Raw genomic sequence first — 20495 nt, 5'->3', positions numbered from 1 at the left:
GAATCAAATATGGCACTGCTGTGCATATTTGTTCTGTACTTCAGTTCTGATCTTTCGTGAGAAATATTTTTATACCCAATTTAAAAGTGACAAAACACAAGAGCTTAAAAGCTGAACCTTCTTCAAAGGTGAACTCCAAAGCTAAAATATAAGTTGAATCAAGTCCAGAAATATGGTCAGATGTTGCTTAAGTTATATATGAGATTTTCCATGGAGAAATCAGCAGTAACTCTATATATTTTGGACTGTATACAATTCTGAAGTGCTGCCTGTTGTGGTCTTGCCAGTTAGAATGTGCTGCTCTGTGATCACAATGCATGGTAAAAATACCTTCCCATGTCAGCATCAGAGTGAAGCTGTGTGTACAGGATGAGCAGAGTGTTTGATGAAAGCTCACCTCAAATGCTGCAGTCCTTGACACCAGAATTCCTTTCCCTTCTGTAACAAATTCCTTTGCAGTCCACCAGGCTGAGGGCTCTTACAGAAATACAGCAGGCACTGGGAGGGCAGTGCCTGTTTTAGATGCACCTAAAGCAAAAAACAGAAATGGCCATGCCCTCCTAGATGGGCTCCTCTGGCTCTGTCCTCCTGTGGGTTTGTAACTGGGTTGTGCTCAGTGTTCCTTCCTCCTTCAGTAACTCTCAGTGTCCTGCTCTGTTCCAGGGAGATCTGGGCTCGGTTTTTAGCCTTTGAAAGTAACATTGGGGATCTGGCCAGCATCCTGAAGGTGGAGAAACGCAGGTTTACAGCCTTCAAGGAAGAGTATGAGGGCAAAGAAACAGCTCTGCTGGTGGACAGGTACAAGTTCATGGATCTGTACCCTTGCTCTGCCAGCGAGCTGAAGGCCCTTGGTTATAAGGTGAGTGGCTAAGAACACTTCAGTTCTCTGGTGTTCTTCTCAATCCTAGCAATCTTGGGCAATTCCTTGTTTAGGACTAGCCTTGTAGTCCTTCCCCTTGCTAGAAAAGCAGGTAAAATAGGCCTGTTCCTCCTCCTCCTCCTGGTCTCCTTGGGCAGTAAAGGAGCTGGGACCATCAGTACCAGCTGCAGTTTTGGGTGTTCCTGGTTACCTCCCATCTTCCCATGGAGAGGTCAGTGTGTTAATGCCATCCCCTTGCAGCTACAGGCCTCCACTCCACATCTGGGCTCCTTCAAAAACCAGAGTTCTGTGGGAAATTTGTAGGATCAGGTCACCTGTATGAAATATGGCTGGCTGTCGTTCTGCTCTGGGGTGGCAGAGCTCCCCTGACTTCAGTGGGAACTGCCTCAAAGCCCACATGCTACAGTGCCAATGTTTGTTGGGAATGGCTGAGGAAAGCTCTTGGCAGGGAGCACTGGTGCCTCTTTTTTCAGTTTTTGCTGCCATGTGGAGTTCAAAGTCTAGGCCAGACCCCTGTATCTGGTGGTCTCCTTGGTTTCTAACCACATGCATTTTTACTATTTCTGTCATTTAACACTTTGGGGAATCATTAGAACAGAACAGGATGTTGGTTTACAATTTTTAAAGGCTGCCAGAGAACAGAAACAGCTGATTGCCATTTGCATGGACAGGAAGAAACGCTCAATCCATGGTTCTAAAGCAATGCCTCAGCTTCCACTTACTTCTTACACAGAAAAATAATGTATGAAAAATACAGATGCCATCAAAGTTAACAAAGCAGCTGCATAAAATAATCTGATAGGTGGAAATCAGAGTCACATTGAGCCATTGAATACTTTTCTTTGAATGCAGTGGGGGCAAAGTTATTTTGAGGTTAGATGTGAGCTTACCAACAAGTACATTTTGCTAAGTGCATGCAGGGCAGTGTGTACCTAAGATGGTGCAGTCCTGCTGCTTGGAACATGCCAAAACATAATCCTGTTTGAACTGATGCTTTGCATGCCTGCTGACTGCCTTATGCTCTACTTCTTTTCCAGCTAAAGCAATCTAGGAATGAAATGAGGGAGAAATGATAGTTGTGAAGGCCTAGTGGTCTGCACCTGTTCACCTAAATCCTGTTAACCTAAAAAAGGAGGCACTCCAAAATGACAAACGCACGTTCAGGAACAGAAACAAGTGTTTCCATTCCATCCCATTGGGTCGCTGTAGGATTCAAATCTTTAACGAAACCATGCAAGTTTTGCCCAGATGGCCTTGTGAGAGGCCATCTGAAATGATAATGAAGACAAAGTGAGAAAAAGCAACTGGTGCAGAGCAAGGTTTTGTTCTGTAATTGAAGCTAGCAGTGTGATCCTGCCAAGTTCACACTCTCTAATTGGCTTTCACAGGATGTCTCCCGTGCCAAGCTAGCAGCAATAATTCCAGACCCTGTGGTTGCACCTTCCATCGTGCCTGTTCTCAAGGATGAAGTAGACAGGAAACCTGAATATCCCAAACCAGACACCCAGCAGATGATTCCATTCCAGCCAAGACACTTAGCACGTAAGTCAGGCTTTGGGGAGTGGTTGTGTTTCACCTGTGGTGAGTTGGGAACCTGGCTGTTCAGCCTCATCAGAGGCTTTCCTGCTCCTCAGCCATCTAAACCTGTACTTAACTCTCAGGCTGTCATTTCACTGGCTTGCTAAAGGCACATGTGTTTTAATTAATGCCAAGGTCACATGGAAATAAGTACAAGGAGTTTGGGGTCTGGTAAATGGTAATAAGCTGTTACACACATCACAGAGCAGATGGCTGAGTGGACAGTGTGGAATTAGTAGAGGCAAAAGGGACAAGGTACTAATTATTTGTATCAAATAACAATGCAGTGCAAAAGCAGCTCTGGCCCAGCTGTCCTGCACTGGCTTCACCCAGCTTTTCTCCCCACAGCTCCAGGTTTACATCCTGTCCCCGGCGGGGTATTTCCTGTTCCACCAGCAGCTGTAGTTCTCATGAAGCTCCTGCCACCTCCTATTTGTTTTCAGGTTTGTTTTAAAGAGCTCTGAACATTTCAGAAAGCTGTGGAAGACATTCTGTCATGACAGAACCACAGTGTGTATCACTCTATTGAAAATAACCTTCTAAACTCTTTTTTTCCCTTTGGTAACAAATCAGGGTCCCTTTGTTCAAGTGGATGAGCTCATGGAGATATTCAGAAGATGCAAACTGCCAGACAGTAAGTTACTTGTCCTCTCTGGAGGCTGTGCTAGTGCTGCATGAGACTTGCTTTTACATATGGATATTTGTGTCTAAAACCCAGACCTCATTTACGAATTGTAATTAGTGTTTGAGAGCAGAGGAGATTGCACTGGAATCTGCATAGAGGTGTTTGCACTTTTACCTGCAGGGAGGCAACAAAAAGTCAAAAATCTGCACATCACCAGCTGCTCTTTAATATGTTGGTGGTATCAAGTGAAAGAAAGAAATTAAGACTTTGAGAATACCCTTTAAAGGCAGCGTTTCCAGCAGCATTGCAGCTGCAACATGAAATTCCAAATCTGCAGCATGGTGAGGGATAACTCTGAGTGCATGTTGTTGAGCCCCTGCAAAGAGGGGAAGGAGGGTTCTGGAACAGAGAAAAAGCACAGATCCTACAGCAGATGATAATATTCCACTCCTCATGCTCCTTGTTTGAGGAAAAAAAATTATCATAGAGAAAGAAATGTAGGATTTAATTTCTTCGAGTGAAACTAAAATATCTATTTAAATTATACAGGGTATTTTTGAGGCTTCCTCTGTTGAGAAGCAGAAACTGACTTGCTGTGCAGCCTCTCTGGTGAATCATGAACTAGTTACCCTGATTCCCAAAAGGCCTTCCTGTTTTATTGCAGCTCTCAAATGACCTCAATTCCTGTGTAAAGGGAGGGGAGGGCTCCAGCTGGAGAAGCAGCATTTCCTCTCTAACTGGTGCTCAGAGTTTCAGACAGCCAAGGCTTAATATTTGTACAAGAGGGCAGGAGAAGTGTCTGATGCTGCAGAAGTGTCCCCAGGGTGTGTGGGGGTGTCCCTGCTGGGTGCTGGGCAGGCTCTGAGCTCCCCCTGAGTGGCTCTGTGTGTGTCTCTCCCTGAAGCTGTTGACGAAGCCGTACGGATAATCACGGGCGGCCTGCCTGAGATAGCTGTGGAAGGCAATGGACCTGTGGAAAACAACACCATTCTCAACAAGGCTGTGAAGAGATCACATGAGGATTCTGATGATGATGAGGAGAAAGGATCTGTAGTTCCCCCCGTACATGACATTTACAGAGCACGACAGCAAAAGAGAATCCGGTGAAACAAGTTTGGAGTTCTGCTGTGACAGACAAAGACTTGCATTGAATCAGTCTCTTAAAAGTCAAGCATTTAAAAGGGACAGCTGCAAACAAAAAAATCCTTGAACATGGTTTTGTTACTGTGGTGCCTCTTCCCCCATATGGTTCTTGATCTGAAAACAGCCCGAACAACCTTAGAATGTGCTCTGAACAAAACTCGGTTTTCAAAACCAAAAGTGCAAAATGTCAAAACTGTATTTTGTTCTTCGAGGGTGTACACATCTACCACTTGAACTCTTGTGGGTTTTCAACAGTTTTATTTTAAAAACTGGATGGCTTATACTTGTGAAGCATTTTTAACTCACATTTTCTGGAAAACAGTTGTTCTCAGTTTGTTCATGTAGTGTCCTGCCTTATTGTTCGTTTTTATTTATGGCAGAATGTAAGGAATCTGTTTTGTAGTTGAAAATTTAAAAACAAAATGACAACAAAAGACCATTCCTTTAAAATAAAAGGATATCCATAACATCATGCCTCATTCTGGTTTTATTCAAACACAACAAGGTACTTCTTAAATATTACTCAGCCACTTCAAAAGCAATGCTAATTATACCGTCACAGGAAATTGATCAGAGCATACATATTAGAATGGAGCTTGCTTTCCATTTTCTAGAGGATACAGCACACTTTGGCTTGTAATTCCAGGACTGTTTGAAGAAGACAGCATTGTAAGACTAACTCAGTTGAGTGTGGGTAATCCAGGAGCACTGGCTCACACAGCCTGGTCCTGGATACCTGCACTGCTCTTCCACATAATGCACAAAGCTAAATGTTAATAATCGGCTACATCCTTGCACTTATCTTCAAACAAGCTAAAGAAACACTATGTGAGCTTTCCAAGCAGTTTCTACGCCTACTTCAGCTTTTAACTTGGAATTGGCTGTGATAAGATTGACTCTGATAAGATCCTAAGAAGCCCTTGGACTAGAGGGCAGTCAGAGCCTGGGGCAGATGGAGCCATTCCCAGCCCAGCACAGCTGCCCCTGGAGATGAGGCTGGCCTTGGCCATCCTGGAATGTCCTCCTTGCTTTGCCACTCAATTGCAGCTCCCTGTTTCTTTGGAGAGGATGTAGAGATGTTTGTCAAACACTCTCCTTAAATAGAACAACCTGGGAGAATCATTACCTTGCACTTGTGGGAAGTTATTGCAGTTCCTTTAGGTCCTTCCTGTTGAAAGGCCCCCAGCACCTGTGCCAGGGGCATTTGTTCCTTTGTGTGGGCCCTGGAGGTGAGAGTGGAGCCAGGAGAGTACTGCACTCTGTTCCCTCTTTCTAGGATCTTCCTGCTACACAAAGGCTTAGGACCAAACCCATCCTGTGAGGAGAGCTGGGATTCCCTGTGTGGGCCTGACCCCTGAATCCCAGCCCTGGGAGCAGCCATCTCCTCAGTCAGGGTTTTATCCATTGCTAGAGCAGTGCCCTGCACCCTGCCATCAGCCACAGACCTTTCAAGGGCTTCTCTTTGTCCTCCCCACACCCTCGAGCTCCTCCTGTGCCACTAAAGGCAGCTCCTAGGCAGGACTAATGATAAAACAACAGCAGCAACTCCTAACCTGTGCAGCTCTCACTCAGGAAAATGGAAATAGCTGTGCCTGGTTATCTGTCCTGGTGCCATCACCTCCAGCAGTGAGGGCTCTGGTAGCTCACTGAGCACAGGCTGAGGGAGTTGGTGCAGCTGCAGAGCTTTAGGCTGTGATGGGAGCAGAGCCTGCTCTAATAGCAAAGCCCAGCAAGCTGAGGCAGCAGCCTTGAAGGCCTCTGTAGAATCCTTTGCTGATCCAAACAGTGAAATAGATCCTACTCAGAACCCTTTTTTTTTCTGGCTAACCAACCTCATTTTTGAGTTCTCAAAGGAGGATTCAAAGACAGGCATTCATTTGGCCAAGAGAAAAATTCCTTGTCTGAGCTGATGAACTCTCACAGGGTTTTTCCCTTGGGGAAGGGGCTTTGTAATGCATGAGAAAAGATTTGGTTTAGAGTTGCATAGGCTAATATAGAAAAAAAGGTCTTATTTCTCCCATCCCCCTCCAAACACAAAGTTGGTGCAGCTTTATCCACACTGACATTCAAAGGAAACTGGAAAGGGAAGCATCAACAGTGGATCATAATCAAGTGCTTCTGCAAGTTCTGTTTGGCTGATTCCTAAATTAACCTGCCTGCTGGCAATACAAGGGCCCTTCATTCATTTATTTCACCTACCTTGTTGTTTTTTTTAAAGACAGCACGTTCTGGTTTGGACAACCTCATACCTGGGCCACTTACTGTGAGTAACTACAAACTTTGCTCTCACAAAACCATCAAATATTGATTACTGAAATACACAGCTGTGCTCAACCAGAGGAAAATTTCACTTACCTTCCAGCTGAGCCTGAGATTGCAATGTATGATCACTGGGCTCTTCTCCTCTCTACAACATGTAGCTTATTAAATTCGAGACCTACAAATATTCTAAGTTTCAAGAACACATCTAGAAAGTGAAATAATCTACTAAAATATTCCCTATATATTCAAACTAACATCAAACCATTCACCTCTCACAGTACATTAAAATCACTGATACTGCCCACAGTGCCCTGCACATAACATTTTTGAAGACATGATTGAATATGCAACCATCCCCTGCTGTAGTTTCTAAAAAAGCCCAAAATTTTCAACCTAAAGTTTCACACACTTTAAATCCACCTTCTGCAAATGACAATTTACTTTAAAATTAGTATTTCACCTAAAAAGGAGTAAATTACTAGCAAAAGAAAAGAAGGTAAGAAATGCCACTTTTATCAAAATGTTTTAGCTCTGCCCTTTCTGAAATCTTTACAAGATATAAATACAGCTGCAATCTATAAGATTGCCACCTCTGGGAGTACTGTACACAGCAGAGGACAGTTACCCAATAACCAGAAAATTTGCTACAAAAATATATTATGTTTTGTAACATCTGCAGGTAAACAGCAAAAAAATGCTATTAAAAATGCAGTAAAATACAGAAAAAAACTAGTAAGCCTACCATACTCACCATAATGTTACAGTAAAGTGCTGTTTGGCTTGGTGTTTTGTCTGCTAAAGTTCATCTTTAGGATTTAAACTTAATTAATTCTTTAAAGTAAGATTTTTTTAAAAAAAAACCAAATCACCCCTTCTGGGAAGAACCATTGCTAATCAGCTCTGGATAAATTAAGTTCACTGTAAATTAAGAGTTAAATGCCCTGAAATGAGCCACTTAAATACAAAGTTTGGTTGTTAAACTTGCCCTACCTATCACCAGCTCAAAAATCTAAAAATTGCAGCCAGAAAACTCCTATGATATCCCCTTCCCCAGGTTGCATAATTATATTAGAAATGCATCTCTCATCTTTTAGCTCAGAACCCTTTTGGCATCTCCTCTGTTTCCCTCACCAGTCAGCACTCGTGGGTTAAAGGAACCAGTATTTACACGGAAAGCTCTTTTCCTAGACAAATATTGGTACAAGTTTTATTTAATAGCTGACAATACTGTAGTGGTAGCACACAGACTGGTTTTATGATTCTTCTGACTTCCCTACAATTTGGGATTCTTCCTTAGTCAGTATTTTGCCAAGGACTGCATCATAGTAAGGGCTGAAGACCATTCTGTTGTAGTTGACAAGACGAATGTACTTGGCAGCAATCTCCTCCAGCTCCCTCTGAATGGGGCCTAATCCTCCAGGAATGGCAGGCAATGATTTCTGGTGACTGGATGCAAGATAATTCTCCAGAAACTTTTGAATTCGAGAATCTGGAAAAAAAAGGGGGTTGGTTTGTTTGCAGAAGAGATGGTGAATTAGAAACAGCATCACCTCATGTGAAATGCAACAAGCCTGAAGGTGGCCAGCAACTGGAAAGACAACATGGAAACAACGTGGAAACAGCAGGGAGAGAGGAGCCCTGCACATCCCCCAGCCCCAGGTCCACAGACAGGCAGAGCAGAGCACTCTCCAGACCCACCTATGAGCTTGGAGATGGAGTTATCTGGGCTGCCCACTGCCTGGATCTGCCCCTTCAGCACAGCCTCCCTCTCAGCTGAGAACGGGGTAAAGCCATGCTGGGAAAGGCAGCTGTTCACCTCAGCACACACCTTCTCACCCACGGTGGCCAGGGATTCCTTCAGGTTAAAGGAGCTACAAAACATGAGGTACAGCACAACTGTATTAGTTACTCACTGATTTCCCACTTTTTAAAAATAAATCATTCAATTAGAGTTGCCTTACTTAGCAAATGTAGCGGGAAAAGCACAATGCAGATCAAGGCAATTATAAAGATTAATCCAATTATATACACATGAAAAATAAAGCTGAGATCTAAAGCAAGGAAGTAGGAAATCATTCAAGACTTAAAACCTGAACAATCCATACACATAAGAGCTGACTTTCTGCCTGAGCACAGCTCTGACTAGAGCAAAACCTGGAGGTGTAATCACTGACTCTGCAGGCAGCTCACTTTGCCTCTTCCAAGTGGGAAACAAACATTGCTCTCCTATAAAAAAGCTTCCATGGAATGAACTTCACTAGCTCCATATTTTTATATCCCAGGTTTTTGGGGAGCCTGGCCCAAACTCTGAGCAGGGGCAGCTGCTGGCACTCTCCTGTGCCAGCCTGGCACCATGAAAAACAGAAAGTTTGTACAAACCATGAAAGAGCAGATTAAGGAAAGACGGCTCTGTGTAAGTTAGCTGAAGAAAAGCTGGACTCATAAAAAGATTGCATTTCCTGCAGTCCCCAGCCAGAAAGTGCCTTAAGCAGATCATTTCCCAGGGTGCCAGGAGAGCTCCTGCAGCTGCCCTGAGAGCAGGAGTGCTGTACTCACGGGAGATGCATCCCTGTCAGCAGCACCTTGACGATGGTTTTGATCCTCTCTGCAAAGCCAGGCACGTCGATGAGAGCTGGGCCTGCTGCACTGAAGGTGACCAGCAGCACTGTCCCCACCAGCAGCAGCTGCTCCAGCTCCAGCTGCATCTCCAGGAAGCGTGTCTGGTCCATCAGCAGCGTCTGCAGGGAGCCAGCAGAGCAGGGAGTCAGCCTGCAGGGCTGGGAAGGGTCAGCAAAGCGCCAGGGAACAGCAGGCCAGCATCAGGAGCACAGTGAGAGCACTGGCTCCTCTCCCCCAGCTAAGCAGCTCTCAGCACTGAGACAAGTTAGAGCTGCCCCATCTCCCAGTCACACATCAATGGTTTAGCACTGTACGTGTTGCCAGGCTACAAATCCCAACAGCTTCTGCTGTGTGCTGGGAATAGAGGAGTGGAAGAAGCACAGAACCAATTTTTCTGTTAAATACCTACTTCTGGAAAAGGCCTGTTCACGTGATCCCACTTCAGAAGCTTCAGATAGGCCTGATTTTGTACAGCAGTGAAGCACAAGGCAGAAGCTCCACCAGTGGCACCATCATTACAGTGGGGAGGCAACGTTTCATGTCCCAGCTTTGCAAGATCATCTGCTGCTTCTTGCAACCACTTTGTGACAAGGTCTAAAGAATCTGGAAGAGCAGGGGAAAAAACTCTTGTTGAGAAAATTCATTTTCACAGTCAGATTCTTCCAGCAATAATTTCCAAACAATCCCATTAGTTACTATGACTAATGCCCATGATTTCAGGTATGACATGCATTTCATTTATTGCATCAAGCAGAACATCTAAAACAAAACCACACAGCTACAGGAAATCAGAGGTGAGATGATGCTGGGTAATCATGCCCTACACTGTACTGAAATTAAACTGAATGTAGCAAGGGCACAACTATTGCTCTGGCAGACTTTTTCCAACCAGTTTTGGGGCACAAGCCCCAAAATGTCATTTACCATATGAATTCTAGAACTTATAAAAATATCTGAGTTCTTTTCATGATCTACAAGCAAAGACACGCAGTTTACTGGGAGGTCAGGGGGGAAGAAAGAAAGGAACAAAGTCATACTTGGCTGTTTCTCAAGAAACTCCTGAAACTTCTTTCTTTCATATTCAGCAGACTGCTGCATTAATTTTGGCCTAATACTACTGACAGCGAAGTTTGCCATATCCATTTTCATTAGGTCTAATACAGAGAAAATTGCTCTAAACAAACAAACAGAAAAAGTTATTCAAGGCTGCAGATGCTTCAGAGGTGCTGTTTACAAGATTTATTACAGGTTGTCTAAAGAAAGAGCAAAAACATGCATGGGAAACAGTAACAGCTTAACAACTTCAGAGCATGAGACAGAGAAAGCTGGAGCAAGCATGTACATGCATGCATGTGACTCTTCCAAGTGGGAAACAAATCTTGCTCTCCTGTAAAAAAGCTTCCATGGAATGAAGTTCACTAGCTCCACAGATTTTATCTCCCAGGATGTGCAGTATTGTATATGAAAAGATATCTGGGTTTCCTTGCATGCCATGGCTCTTGGCAGCCTGGAAAGCCAACCTCAGTGGGAAGTGAATAATCAGACCCAAGGGGCAAAAAAGAAAAAACAAACAAACAAACACACACCAAAGAAAAACACCTTCATTTCAAAGCAACCTAATTCCTGCTGGCAATATTTCTGCCAAGTCAATCTTGAACTCCTGGAAGCTTTTCAAATTAGAAAACAGCAAGGTTAATGAAGCCCCTCCCAACTACTGAGACCTTGAGCTGCTCCATGAGAACGTGGTGGCAAAGCAGAAGCCTGGATGCTCCAGATGTGGAACACACACTGCCTTTGGAACTGACAGGGAATTCCACAGGGACTGGGGTAAAGAGAGTTCCAACTGGGAGGAAAGGACAAATTGGCTGGAAACCAGTAATGCTTTTCCCCTAAGCCCCTGTGTGCTTTTTTCACCTTCTGCTGCTGACATTCAATTCTGATACAAACTGATTATTCATCTGCTACCTTACAGCTTATTTGCATTTGACATTTAAGCAAATGTCCTTCAGTGCCATGCAGGAGCCAGACAAATCCTCCAAGTCACCAGATCAGAGATGGCCCTTGTTAATGACTCCTGGAGCATCTCTCCCCTTCACACCCACAGCTATCTCTTTTTTCCTATTACTCTTCACTTTCTAGGAGTTTCAAGTTGCCCCCTCCACTTCTAAAATTATTTAAGGGGCTCTGAACATGACTAATAAATACATTTCAGTACCTGAAAAGAGGAACTATTTCATTAATATCTTTCAGTTTCTTAATGTCTTCATCTCGAGCTGGAGCACAAAGAGTCCCCATCATGCCAATAACAAATTTGACCAACTTAGAAATGTCAAGGGCCCCATTCTCTGCCTCCTGTTTTATCAAATCCAGGTCAAGAACTTCTGTAATCTGGCTTCTCAGTCTAGTGTGACCAGGCAACAAGAATGACAGAAGACTCTGAAATGGCAAGTTAACAGTGCATTAGTTCTACATCAAAGACTACAAGGATCCAAACAGTTACTGAACCACCTCTCACAGAATTGCAGAATCATAAAATAGTTTGGGTCAGGAGAGACCTTAAAGACCACCTAGTTCCAAAAGCCTGCCAGGGGCAGGGTCACTCCCCACCCAACCAGTTTGCTTAATGCCCCATCCAACCTGGGGGCATTCTCATCTAAACAACAAATAATTGATTTTTTTATTTTTACACCAACCACTCACCAAGTCCAAGTGTTTCACCTGACACTGTGTGACGCTGAAGTTACTGAGTGGCAAACCCTCTGTGGCACAGAATAAACTTCAGACTGTTGTGCTTGGTTTTATCAGCCCGGGGTTGGAGCATCTCACTGATTCCATGACTAATACCAGTGCCATAACATGAAGGAAGCTTGCAATTATGGAACTGGTATTGTTTACCTGTTAATCACCTTTCATGGTTTTACATTTGGTTTTATATTCAAATTTCTCCTCTAGGATTATACAGCTTGTATATGTTCACAGTGATACAGTAATGAAAAAGAACAAGAGGATTTTTTATGAAAAGCCAAACTCCAGCCACTTTTGCTCATTCATATCAGTGCAGCTACTCAAATTCAATCATTTCCCTTCATATCACATCATCTTACCTCTTTAATTTCTCCCAATAACTTAATTGCATGATCATATGTTGGGGGATCTTCCTTCAGCTGAGCTTCCAGACAATCCCAGAAAGCTTTATGCACAATATCTCTGACTTTCTTCTCTAAGCTGTGAAAAAACATGTTCCAAAGAATGATATTGGTCTCTTCACCACCTTACAAAGATAACCTGCAGCTCCTGAAGCCCAGCATGTAATAAAATCAATATAATGTAGTAGTAATGATGTGATGATTAACAGAGATCCATCATTTAAAGTTACTCAGAAAAGCAGGAAAAACTGGACACAGGATTTGGAATGGTTTATGTCTTAATACAAGGTTAAACACCAGCAAAGGTGGCTACAAAGTAAAACCTTTCAAAGTATTTATCACATGCTACATCTAGAAAACTGGACCAAAACAAAAAGAGCAAAAATTACATTTTGTCTTCAAAAGACCAGTATTCATGTTCCTTTTAAAGGCCCCACTAAGTAAAATCAATTCCACTACACAAAATCCAGTAGTAAACCTAACAGAAATTAAGTGACTTCCCTGACACAAAATCTTGGGTTTCACTACATAAGTATTGCACCTACTCTGAGATAAGGGCCCAGATCAGTCTGTATACAAAAAATAAATGAATTCCACTGCTTCAGTACCAATTCTTAATTCAAAATAGTGACAGTTCCTGTTCCCACCAGGTGTAACTTCAACACTGGCCCCAGTGGAGAGCAAGTTCCCCCCATGAAATATGCACCCCCTGTCCCAAATCAAGGCAGGAGGCTGTCAGTCACACCTCACCGTGTGTGAGAGAGGGAAAAACAGAAGATGAAGCTTCCTCTGCTCTCCCTCTCCCCTCTCAGCAGGGCACACAATTACTGCAGACTCACACAGACAAGGAAAGGCTTCCAACTTGAAAGGAGCAACCTAATAAAACACAGGAATCTCTGTCTAAAATATGACTGAAGAAACAGACAGGAAAAGCTAAAATAACCAGTTTCCTCTTACTCCCACAGGCAATGAAAGCTCAAAAATTGCTAAAAGCACCACCTACATCTGCAGCCAGCCTGGGGTTCTGGGGAGGCTGCAGCCTCTGGGTGCTGGGACAAGGGGAAACAACAGAAACCACAGCACTCTGGGGTTTGCACCACACATCTCCAATTAATCCAGGAGGTTCTCCTTTCACACACACATCTGGGGAAGCAGAACTGCACGCTTACCACCTTCTTATATTCTTTCCTACTTCCTCCACCAACCAGAGCCTTTACCTGAACCCCCAGAGCTGCTCTGCAGTTTCTACAAACACAATTTTATTAGTATTTGGTACCAACCTTACCTGTGTTCTGGCAGTTCAGCTGGCTTTATCTGGAAGTCTCCATTCACCACAATTTCATGTGCCAGTGCCATGTTGGTGACTCCCTTGGCTGTCTCCATGAGCTCTTCTATGGACACAGGCCGAGAGGGACTGGCTGCAACACCAATGACACTGTCAGACAGCTCTCGGCAAAAGCTGCAGAAAGAGTCTTTTGGACCCTTCCCACCTTACTGACAGCACACAGGGTCAAATGACAGCATCAGCTGAAGATTTTCCTCCTTTCCTTCCCTTCCTTTCCCATCTGGTGGATGGCACAAGTTTGGAGTATTTCAAAAACCCAAGGAGTGGATCCCAGTTGATATTCTGGGCTCAATATGTCAATTGCTTCTATCAAGCTCTTTTAAAAACCACCTCCAAACAAAACCCCCCACACAAACCAATACTTCTTTAGGATGGCTTTAATAGCACCTTGGAATCTTTCTCCATGTTGCAGCAAGAAATAATTACAAACAGCACCATTTTCACCATACTAATTCCACAAGCATTGTGCAGATATTGCCATTTCAGTTTTACATTTTTCAAGGAAGTGATTTCATCATTAAAGCAGTCAACAAACAATCACCATCACTGTTAAGCAGCAGCCCACCAGTAGCTAATTATTCTCACTACTTCCAATGCAAATGGCACTCCTCCAAACTCTTTTTTTTTTCCCCCAGAGGCCATTACTCAAACAACAGAGATCAGCAGCAGTGGCAGCACCAGTGCTGAAGAGCTGTTCCCCTGGCAGGCATTTGGGAGTGAGCAGGATGGGCCAGCAGCCTCAGACTGGCTGACAGCGCTGGTGCCCTGGTGGATCCATTCCATTCTGCACTTCATTCACTTCAGCTACAGGCATGGGAGCAACACATTAATCCCAAAAGTGAAAGAAACCAAGCAGGCATCTCCACTTCTCCCTGAGAAATGTTTCAGGCAAACTATGACCATCTCATTTGATAATCCATGTTGATTTGACTTAAGTGATTCCACAGAAAAGTCTTTCAAAAGGAAGTGTCCATCACTTGTCTGCCATGCAGAGCTTTTCTGAGTTCATACAGCTGGGTTCCAATGTGCTTGTTTTTCATCAATGTCTTGCTCTTTTCATGCAGCCCTCCTAAATCCTTATTTCCTTCTGCTTGGAGCTGAACCTTGCACAGTGACTCTGGGAACACAGCAAGGATTGATAGTCTGAGAAGAACCAGCAGACAGCAAAGTTCACAGTGCTCTTGTCCAAGCACCAGATGACTTCACTCCAGCACTGGGGGCTCTGAGAGCAAAGGCTCTTTCATTGGCCAAAGATTGCTCCTAAATCACATCACTTCTTTCTCATACCTGCTCCCTTGCAGGAGGGAAGGGCTTGAGATCAAACCACCTCTTTGTGGTACAGGGCACTGCTAGACTGTGCCATGCCTTTTCCTTCCACGTGTTCAGGGCCTCTCTCCACACAAACACCCCATTCCCCACCAGGCAACCAGCAAGGCATGGGAACAGAAACTCCCTCAGAACATCTCCTCTGACTATATACACCACACTGAACACAACCAAAAAATAAAAAGAATGCAACAAACAAAATGTTACTCCCTACAGAAATACAGAAGCCTGAGCACTTCTGCTTCTTTGAATTGAATCCCTGGAGCCAAAAAACTTCCCCTTGGTTTTATCTACAGATCTGCCAGAAATATTGGCTCCCATATTGCATCCAAGACCTTCACGTTAAAAGCAGAATGGCAAAGAAAATATGCCTTAGGAAAAACATGCAGTCCTGCTTATATGGAAGTAGCACTAGGATTAAATATACAACTTTCCATCTATCCTGTGAGGGGGCTGACAGGACATCCCTTTGTTGATAACAGCCTTTTCTGCCCTGCACTGGGAACAGGGGCTGCAGCAATGCAGAAGGTTCAGCTGATGAGGCAAACAGCAGAGTAGGTTTAGCTGGAACACACTGGGGTGGTGTTCATCCATTCCAAGAGCACAAACTCACCTGGATATTTAGGATATATCACCAGGATATTTAGGACACATGTGGCTCAGAGCAATGTGGTCATTGTGTACAATAAAGAAAATGTACACACTGTGTGTACAATTAGGGAGATGAAAAGAAAACGGGGAGAAAAGTGTTACAGTTTCAAGGCATAACATCAAGAGTCCCACTGTATTTAATTGCAAGCACAGAATGCTATCAAACACTAGGATTGCCCCCACCAACAATTAGAGAATTTAGGGTTTTTTGGTGTATTTCATAAAGCAGTTTTGCTTACACTTGGGTGTATCATCTCTGTGGGACCCTGGAGCACTCTGTCGTATCCTTTTTCGGTCAGACTGATCCGAGTTGTCCAAGCTCTCCTCCTCATCCTCCTCCAAAGCATTCAGCTTCTCTTCACTTGAATTTAGCTTGTCAGGATTCTGAGACATTTTCAGTTGGTTCTTTACAAAAAGAAAACGTAGGAAAAAGGGAATGAATAAGCATTTTCTGACATGGCTGAGAGGGTAAACATTACCAAGAGTCGTCTTGATTAAGAAAAAAAATTAAGAATGAAAGAATTCTTATGAGAAGTTATATGATGTCATCCCCATAATGGCAGGGGACCTGGACTCAGTGACTCACTTCCCATCTCCCACAAAATGGGATGTTTTCATTTTTATTTAATCTGCAGTCCTAGTCAGTTCTCAAAAATCTCAAACTGTTCCCTTGCCATAATGATAGACAAGAGAAAAATATAGTTTTCTTTCCTAGCACTGCTTTTGAGAGAACAATAAAAAACACCTTCAGAACAACGCCACAAACACGTTTTACAAAAGATGATGAGGCAACATTTCCTTATTACACAGCAATAAATCTTCCTGAACATAACATATCCCTGAACTATGGTCTGTCCCAACTGCTCACACCTTAAAAACTTCCCTCTGAGCCATCCAAAAGCATTAAGAAGCAGCAAAAGAACTAGAAAGAAATTATTATAAAATTCTATTCCCATATTTTCATTACATTCAAGAGTCCTGATTTATGCATAAAATATCACAGTTGTTTAGGTTTTTTAATTAAGACAGTAAAGAATAGCTTTTGTAATTAAAATCTTGGTTTATGAGACATTACATATTAAAGGATATTTATATCACATTGCAGACACCTGCAAGGTACCCAAAGTTACACTGAAAAAATGACCATAGAAAACCATGTCTCACTTGGTTCCTTATCTTCACTTATTTCATTCTCAGATTTCCCTATCAAGAATGTCATTTCTACATCCACCATTGAAAGCTATCACACAGGAAGCTGCTGCTCAGGCTTTAATTTCATAGAAATCTCTCAGAGAGCATATAATGTCTCTAAATTAAATAACTTAGATGTTCTGTGAAGTGGGAGTCTGGAAGAGCCTGCTTTCAAAATAAAAGAAAGCTCCTGGAAAAATAACAACTTCCTTTTTCTGCTAGTACATCACCATCTCCACTTTCACATTTTGAAATAAACCAAGTTCTTAGCAAGAGAAAGTCTCCAGAGGCACCTCACAGCCACTGAGAGAAAACACAGCATCAAAAACTACCCTGGAGAGGATGCAGCAGGAAGCAAGCAACAGTGCAGAAATATAAAATGCAGCACTGAGATTTATTTTCATACAACAGCTGTAATAACCAACCCTGCTCCACCAGGGCTTAGATTGATTGCACAATGTGATTCCAGGACAGCTGGAAAGCTCAGGGCACGTAAGGAACAGCTTTGCTCTACAGCAATGACTCAGGATCATCATCTTGCTCGGTGCCTGAGAGACAACAGCATGCAACACATTGCCCACAGCACTGTGTCATTGCTATTTTGGAAGAGAAAACAGCATGAGGAGCTTGGGACGAATAACACAGGAGAGTTATTGGCACACAGGCATCAGCACAGGTACTGTCAGACTCACTCCAGCTCCAGATGGAGGATGAGGAGCTCTGGTAATAAAAGGGCTGCTCACAGAAAAGAGCATAGCAACCACTGCAATATAAAAAATAACATATAACATATAACATAGCACTGGTTAAAGGGAGAGAGAGAGACCTGTTGTTGAATTTGGCTAGGATAAAAGCATTATCATAAAGGTTTCCACACTCATTCCAGACTGGATGGTCGTTCTTCCCATCCATTCTCTTCCACAAAGCATCCCCTGAAGTCAAATCTTAACCACAAAGATGACTCAACCAAGCCCCACTACAGTCTTTAATGCACACAACAACCCCTAGTGCCTTGCAATCTCTCACTGCACTTTATCCGCACTACCCTGAGAAAAGCAGAGAAAAACAATAAATCTCACAGAGGGGAAACTGAGGTTTGAGTTCAGCTGCTTGAGGACTCACAGAAGATAAACGACAGGGACAAGATCATCAGTGTGATGATTCCTGGCCCCAGCTTTGCCCAGCAGGCCATCATTCCTACCACGCAGACTACACCCTAAAGTGTTACCTTCCAGAAAATGGCAGCTCAAGAGCCACGGTTTCCAACCCAGCCCAAATTTCATTTAATTACCATTTGTTTTCAAAAAATCCTATTTCAGCTATGGAGGGCAGGTATTAGAACTCCTGGGCCATTCTCCCAAATGACTGCTCAGCAGATGATGTAAACAGGCACACTTGTTGGTTTAGTTGTTTAGTTTGCAATAGTCTGCTCTTTCCTGATGGATTACTGCTATTATTGCCAGAACACATCTAGAACATATCCTCTTTCCACGGGGTAAATAAGCTTGACAATACCTCTTCCAGAAGCATGACTGTCATCCCTCCTTTCACAGAAACAATTCCAACTCTTAACAGAGCAAACTCTACTTCTTGCCACTTCCCTCGCGTTTATTTGTAATGAGAACAGAAACGTGAGGAGAAAAACGCAACAAATTAAAATCTAAACGAAACATTTTCCACAGCTTCATTTCATCCTCAAACCATGTGATGGGCACCTGCACGAAACAACCTGCCTAAAAGCACACACAGGGTGGGCACTAAATAAAATGAACTTCACTGTGCTGCCCTGGAGCACACACAGGGTGGGCACTAAATAAAATAAACTTCACTGTGCTGCCCTGGAGCACACACACAGGGTTGGAGCAGCAGCTCCCGGCTCCCAGCGCTGTCCCCACCGTCTGAGGCTGCGCTGAGCCCGGCCCAGCACTCCCGGCTCTTCCCCCAGGCGCTGAACTCTTCCCTTCCTCTGTTCCCCTGCCACACCACAGCTGATTTCCCTCATAACCCGCTAGCAGGCAAGCCTCAGCCTGTCCGCCGTCCCACTTGAAGGAAAGCTGCGGAATCCCGCTGTTTCCTCCGCCGCCGGTTCCGTGTGAGGCCCAGCCCGTCCATCCCTACCGGCAGCTCACACGGCACCGTCCCCATCCCCACCGGCCCTGCAGCAGCGCTGCTGCTCCCGCCACGTTTTCCCTTCGCAAGGCCCGGGAGCCCCGGGCTTCATCAACGGGCGAAGGGGGAGAACGAGCCCGGGGGGCCGTGGGTTGGCAGGCCGAACGGGGAAGAGGCGGCGCTGGGGCCGAGCCCGCCCGGGGCCCCGGCGCTGCGCTGCCCGCCCGGGCCCGGAGCCTCCGCGCCGCCCGCTCGGCGCTGCCGGGCCCGGGCACCGCCGCCGCCCCCCTCAGCCCTGGGCCGCCCTCCGCCCCGGGCCGCCCCGCCTTACCGCCCTCGGAGCAGCCGCCGCGGCCGCCGGCTCGGACGGGCCCGGCCCCTCCTGCGGCCGCGGAGCGGGGCTGGGCCGGCGCCGCAGCCCCAGCGCTGGGCGGGCCGCGGCGGCTGCGGGGCGGAGCGAGGGCCCCGCGGCGGAGCGGCTGAGGGGCCGCTGCCCGGTGCCGGGGCTGCCGTGTGGGGAGCGGGGCCCGAGCCCAGCAGAGCCCCGCGCTGCCCGACAGCGATGGGTGGGTGGATAGATCGGGGTCTGCCCAGGTCAAACCCCCAACAGCCCGCGAACGCGGTCCTGGACTGTCCTTGCTGTCCTTACACAGGTCACGGAGTGACCGCCAGTTCCTCCACAGAGGAGTCTGAGGCACTCAGATTCCCTAAATCAGCCCGAAAAGAGCAAGGGGCGTGCTGACCCTGCCCTGTGCCCACCTCTGAGTGCCCCGGGGCTGCTTTTCCGTAGCCCGAGCCAGCCTGGCACCGGGGCCAGCCCAGTGAACCGGGACTGCAGCAGGCGGTGCCCACCGGCAGCAGCTCAGTTTCCAGATAGGAATCTCATCCTCCTGACCGAGATGTTACAGCAGGCAGCAAGTGGAAAGGGGAAAATACTTCTGCCGAAGAACAAACCAATCCAACACCACCACTAAGTTAGGATTTCCACTCCAGCATTTTAAAGACAATTTTTCTGAGGAAGTGCATTCATAATAAAACCCTTTCAGTTAAAACTAAGAGCTATAACTATAAAGGCTTGTGCTTCCCTGCTAGGTTTCAGGAACAGATTATTTTTAGAAATCCTTTGTAATTAACCAGAAGAAGCTTTTGACATTTTTGCCTTCCATCCCCCATCAGGACACAGTAAAACATTGTCCTGTTGCACACCAAGTCCTTCAGCTCCATTTCAGAGAAACCCTCTGGCCCCTGGCAGCAGACACCAGTAATCACTGAAGCATTAGTTAGTGAGACATGAAAGTCTGACACAAGATGATGCTTTTTAAGAACAGCTCACCACATATGACTGTAACAGTTATTACTACTTTGTTATTATAATTAAATTAGTTTTTGCTCCTAAATAAAAGAACAGAGCTCAACACTTAAAACTTGGTTGGTATTTTTTTCCCAACAGCAGCTGTAATGAAGTTTTGGTGATATCATTCCAAAGTTAACTGCACAAAAGTCAAAATTAGATAACTGATCATGTTATATATATATATATATGCATGTGATTGCAGTTGCCCAAGTTGCAAATCTTGGTATTTCCACTGCAGACCAGCCATGAAGAAAAAAAATGCCACA

General features: G+C 44.8%; 2 protein-coding genes across 4 annotated transcripts in view; one reads left to right on the top strand and one right to left on the bottom strand.

Moving 5' to 3' along the window:
• Positions 1-4698, top strand: part of CSTF3 (cleavage stimulation factor subunit 3) — a 46715-nt gene extending 42017 nt beyond the window's left edge. Inside the window, exons 17-21 of the mRNA XM_063160562.1 lie at positions 664-859; positions 2269-2422; positions 2807-2901; positions 3032-3092; positions 3988-4698. Of these exons, the coding sequence (XP_063016632.1) occupies positions 664-859; positions 2269-2422; positions 2807-2901; positions 3032-3092; positions 3988-4190 (709 nt within the window). The 3' untranslated portion in view covers positions 4191-4698. The remainder of the gene's footprint in view (positions 1-663; positions 860-2268; positions 2423-2806; positions 2902-3031; positions 3093-3987) is intronic.
• Positions 4696-19279, bottom strand: TCP11L1 (t-complex 11 like 1). 3 transcript variants are annotated; one of them, XM_063160566.1, is made up of 10 exons: positions 19207-19279; positions 15815-15980; positions 13539-13671; positions 12212-12332; positions 11323-11543; positions 10145-10281; positions 9517-9710; positions 9045-9226; positions 8187-8359; positions 4696-7977 (listed from the first exon to the last, which is right to left on the bottom strand). In XM_063160566.1, exons 2-10 carry the CDS (start codon positions 15966-15968, stop codon positions 7742-7744), a joined length of 1551 nt encoding a protein of 516 aa, XP_063016636.1. In that variant the 5' UTR covers positions 15969-15980; positions 19207-19279; the 3' UTR covers positions 4696-7741. The 3 variants fall into 3 exon arrangements, with proteins under 3 accessions (XP_063016636.1, XP_063016635.1, XP_063016634.1); XM_063160565.1 differs by lacking the exon at positions 19207-19279 and adding an exon at positions 17459-17536; XM_063160564.1 differs by lacking the exon at positions 19207-19279 and adding an exon at positions 17192-17428.
• Positions 19280-20495: the final 1216 nt, after the last annotated feature.

This window comes from Melospiza melodia, chromosome 6 (assembly GCF_035770615.1).
Source record: "Melospiza melodia melodia isolate bMelMel2 chromosome 6, bMelMel2.pri, whole genome shotgun sequence".
Taxonomy (NCBI): domain Eukaryota; kingdom Metazoa; phylum Chordata; class Aves; order Passeriformes; family Passerellidae; genus Melospiza; species Melospiza melodia.
Note: the sequence above shows the minus strand (reverse complement) of the source record. Positions and strands in the feature narration are given on the sequence as shown.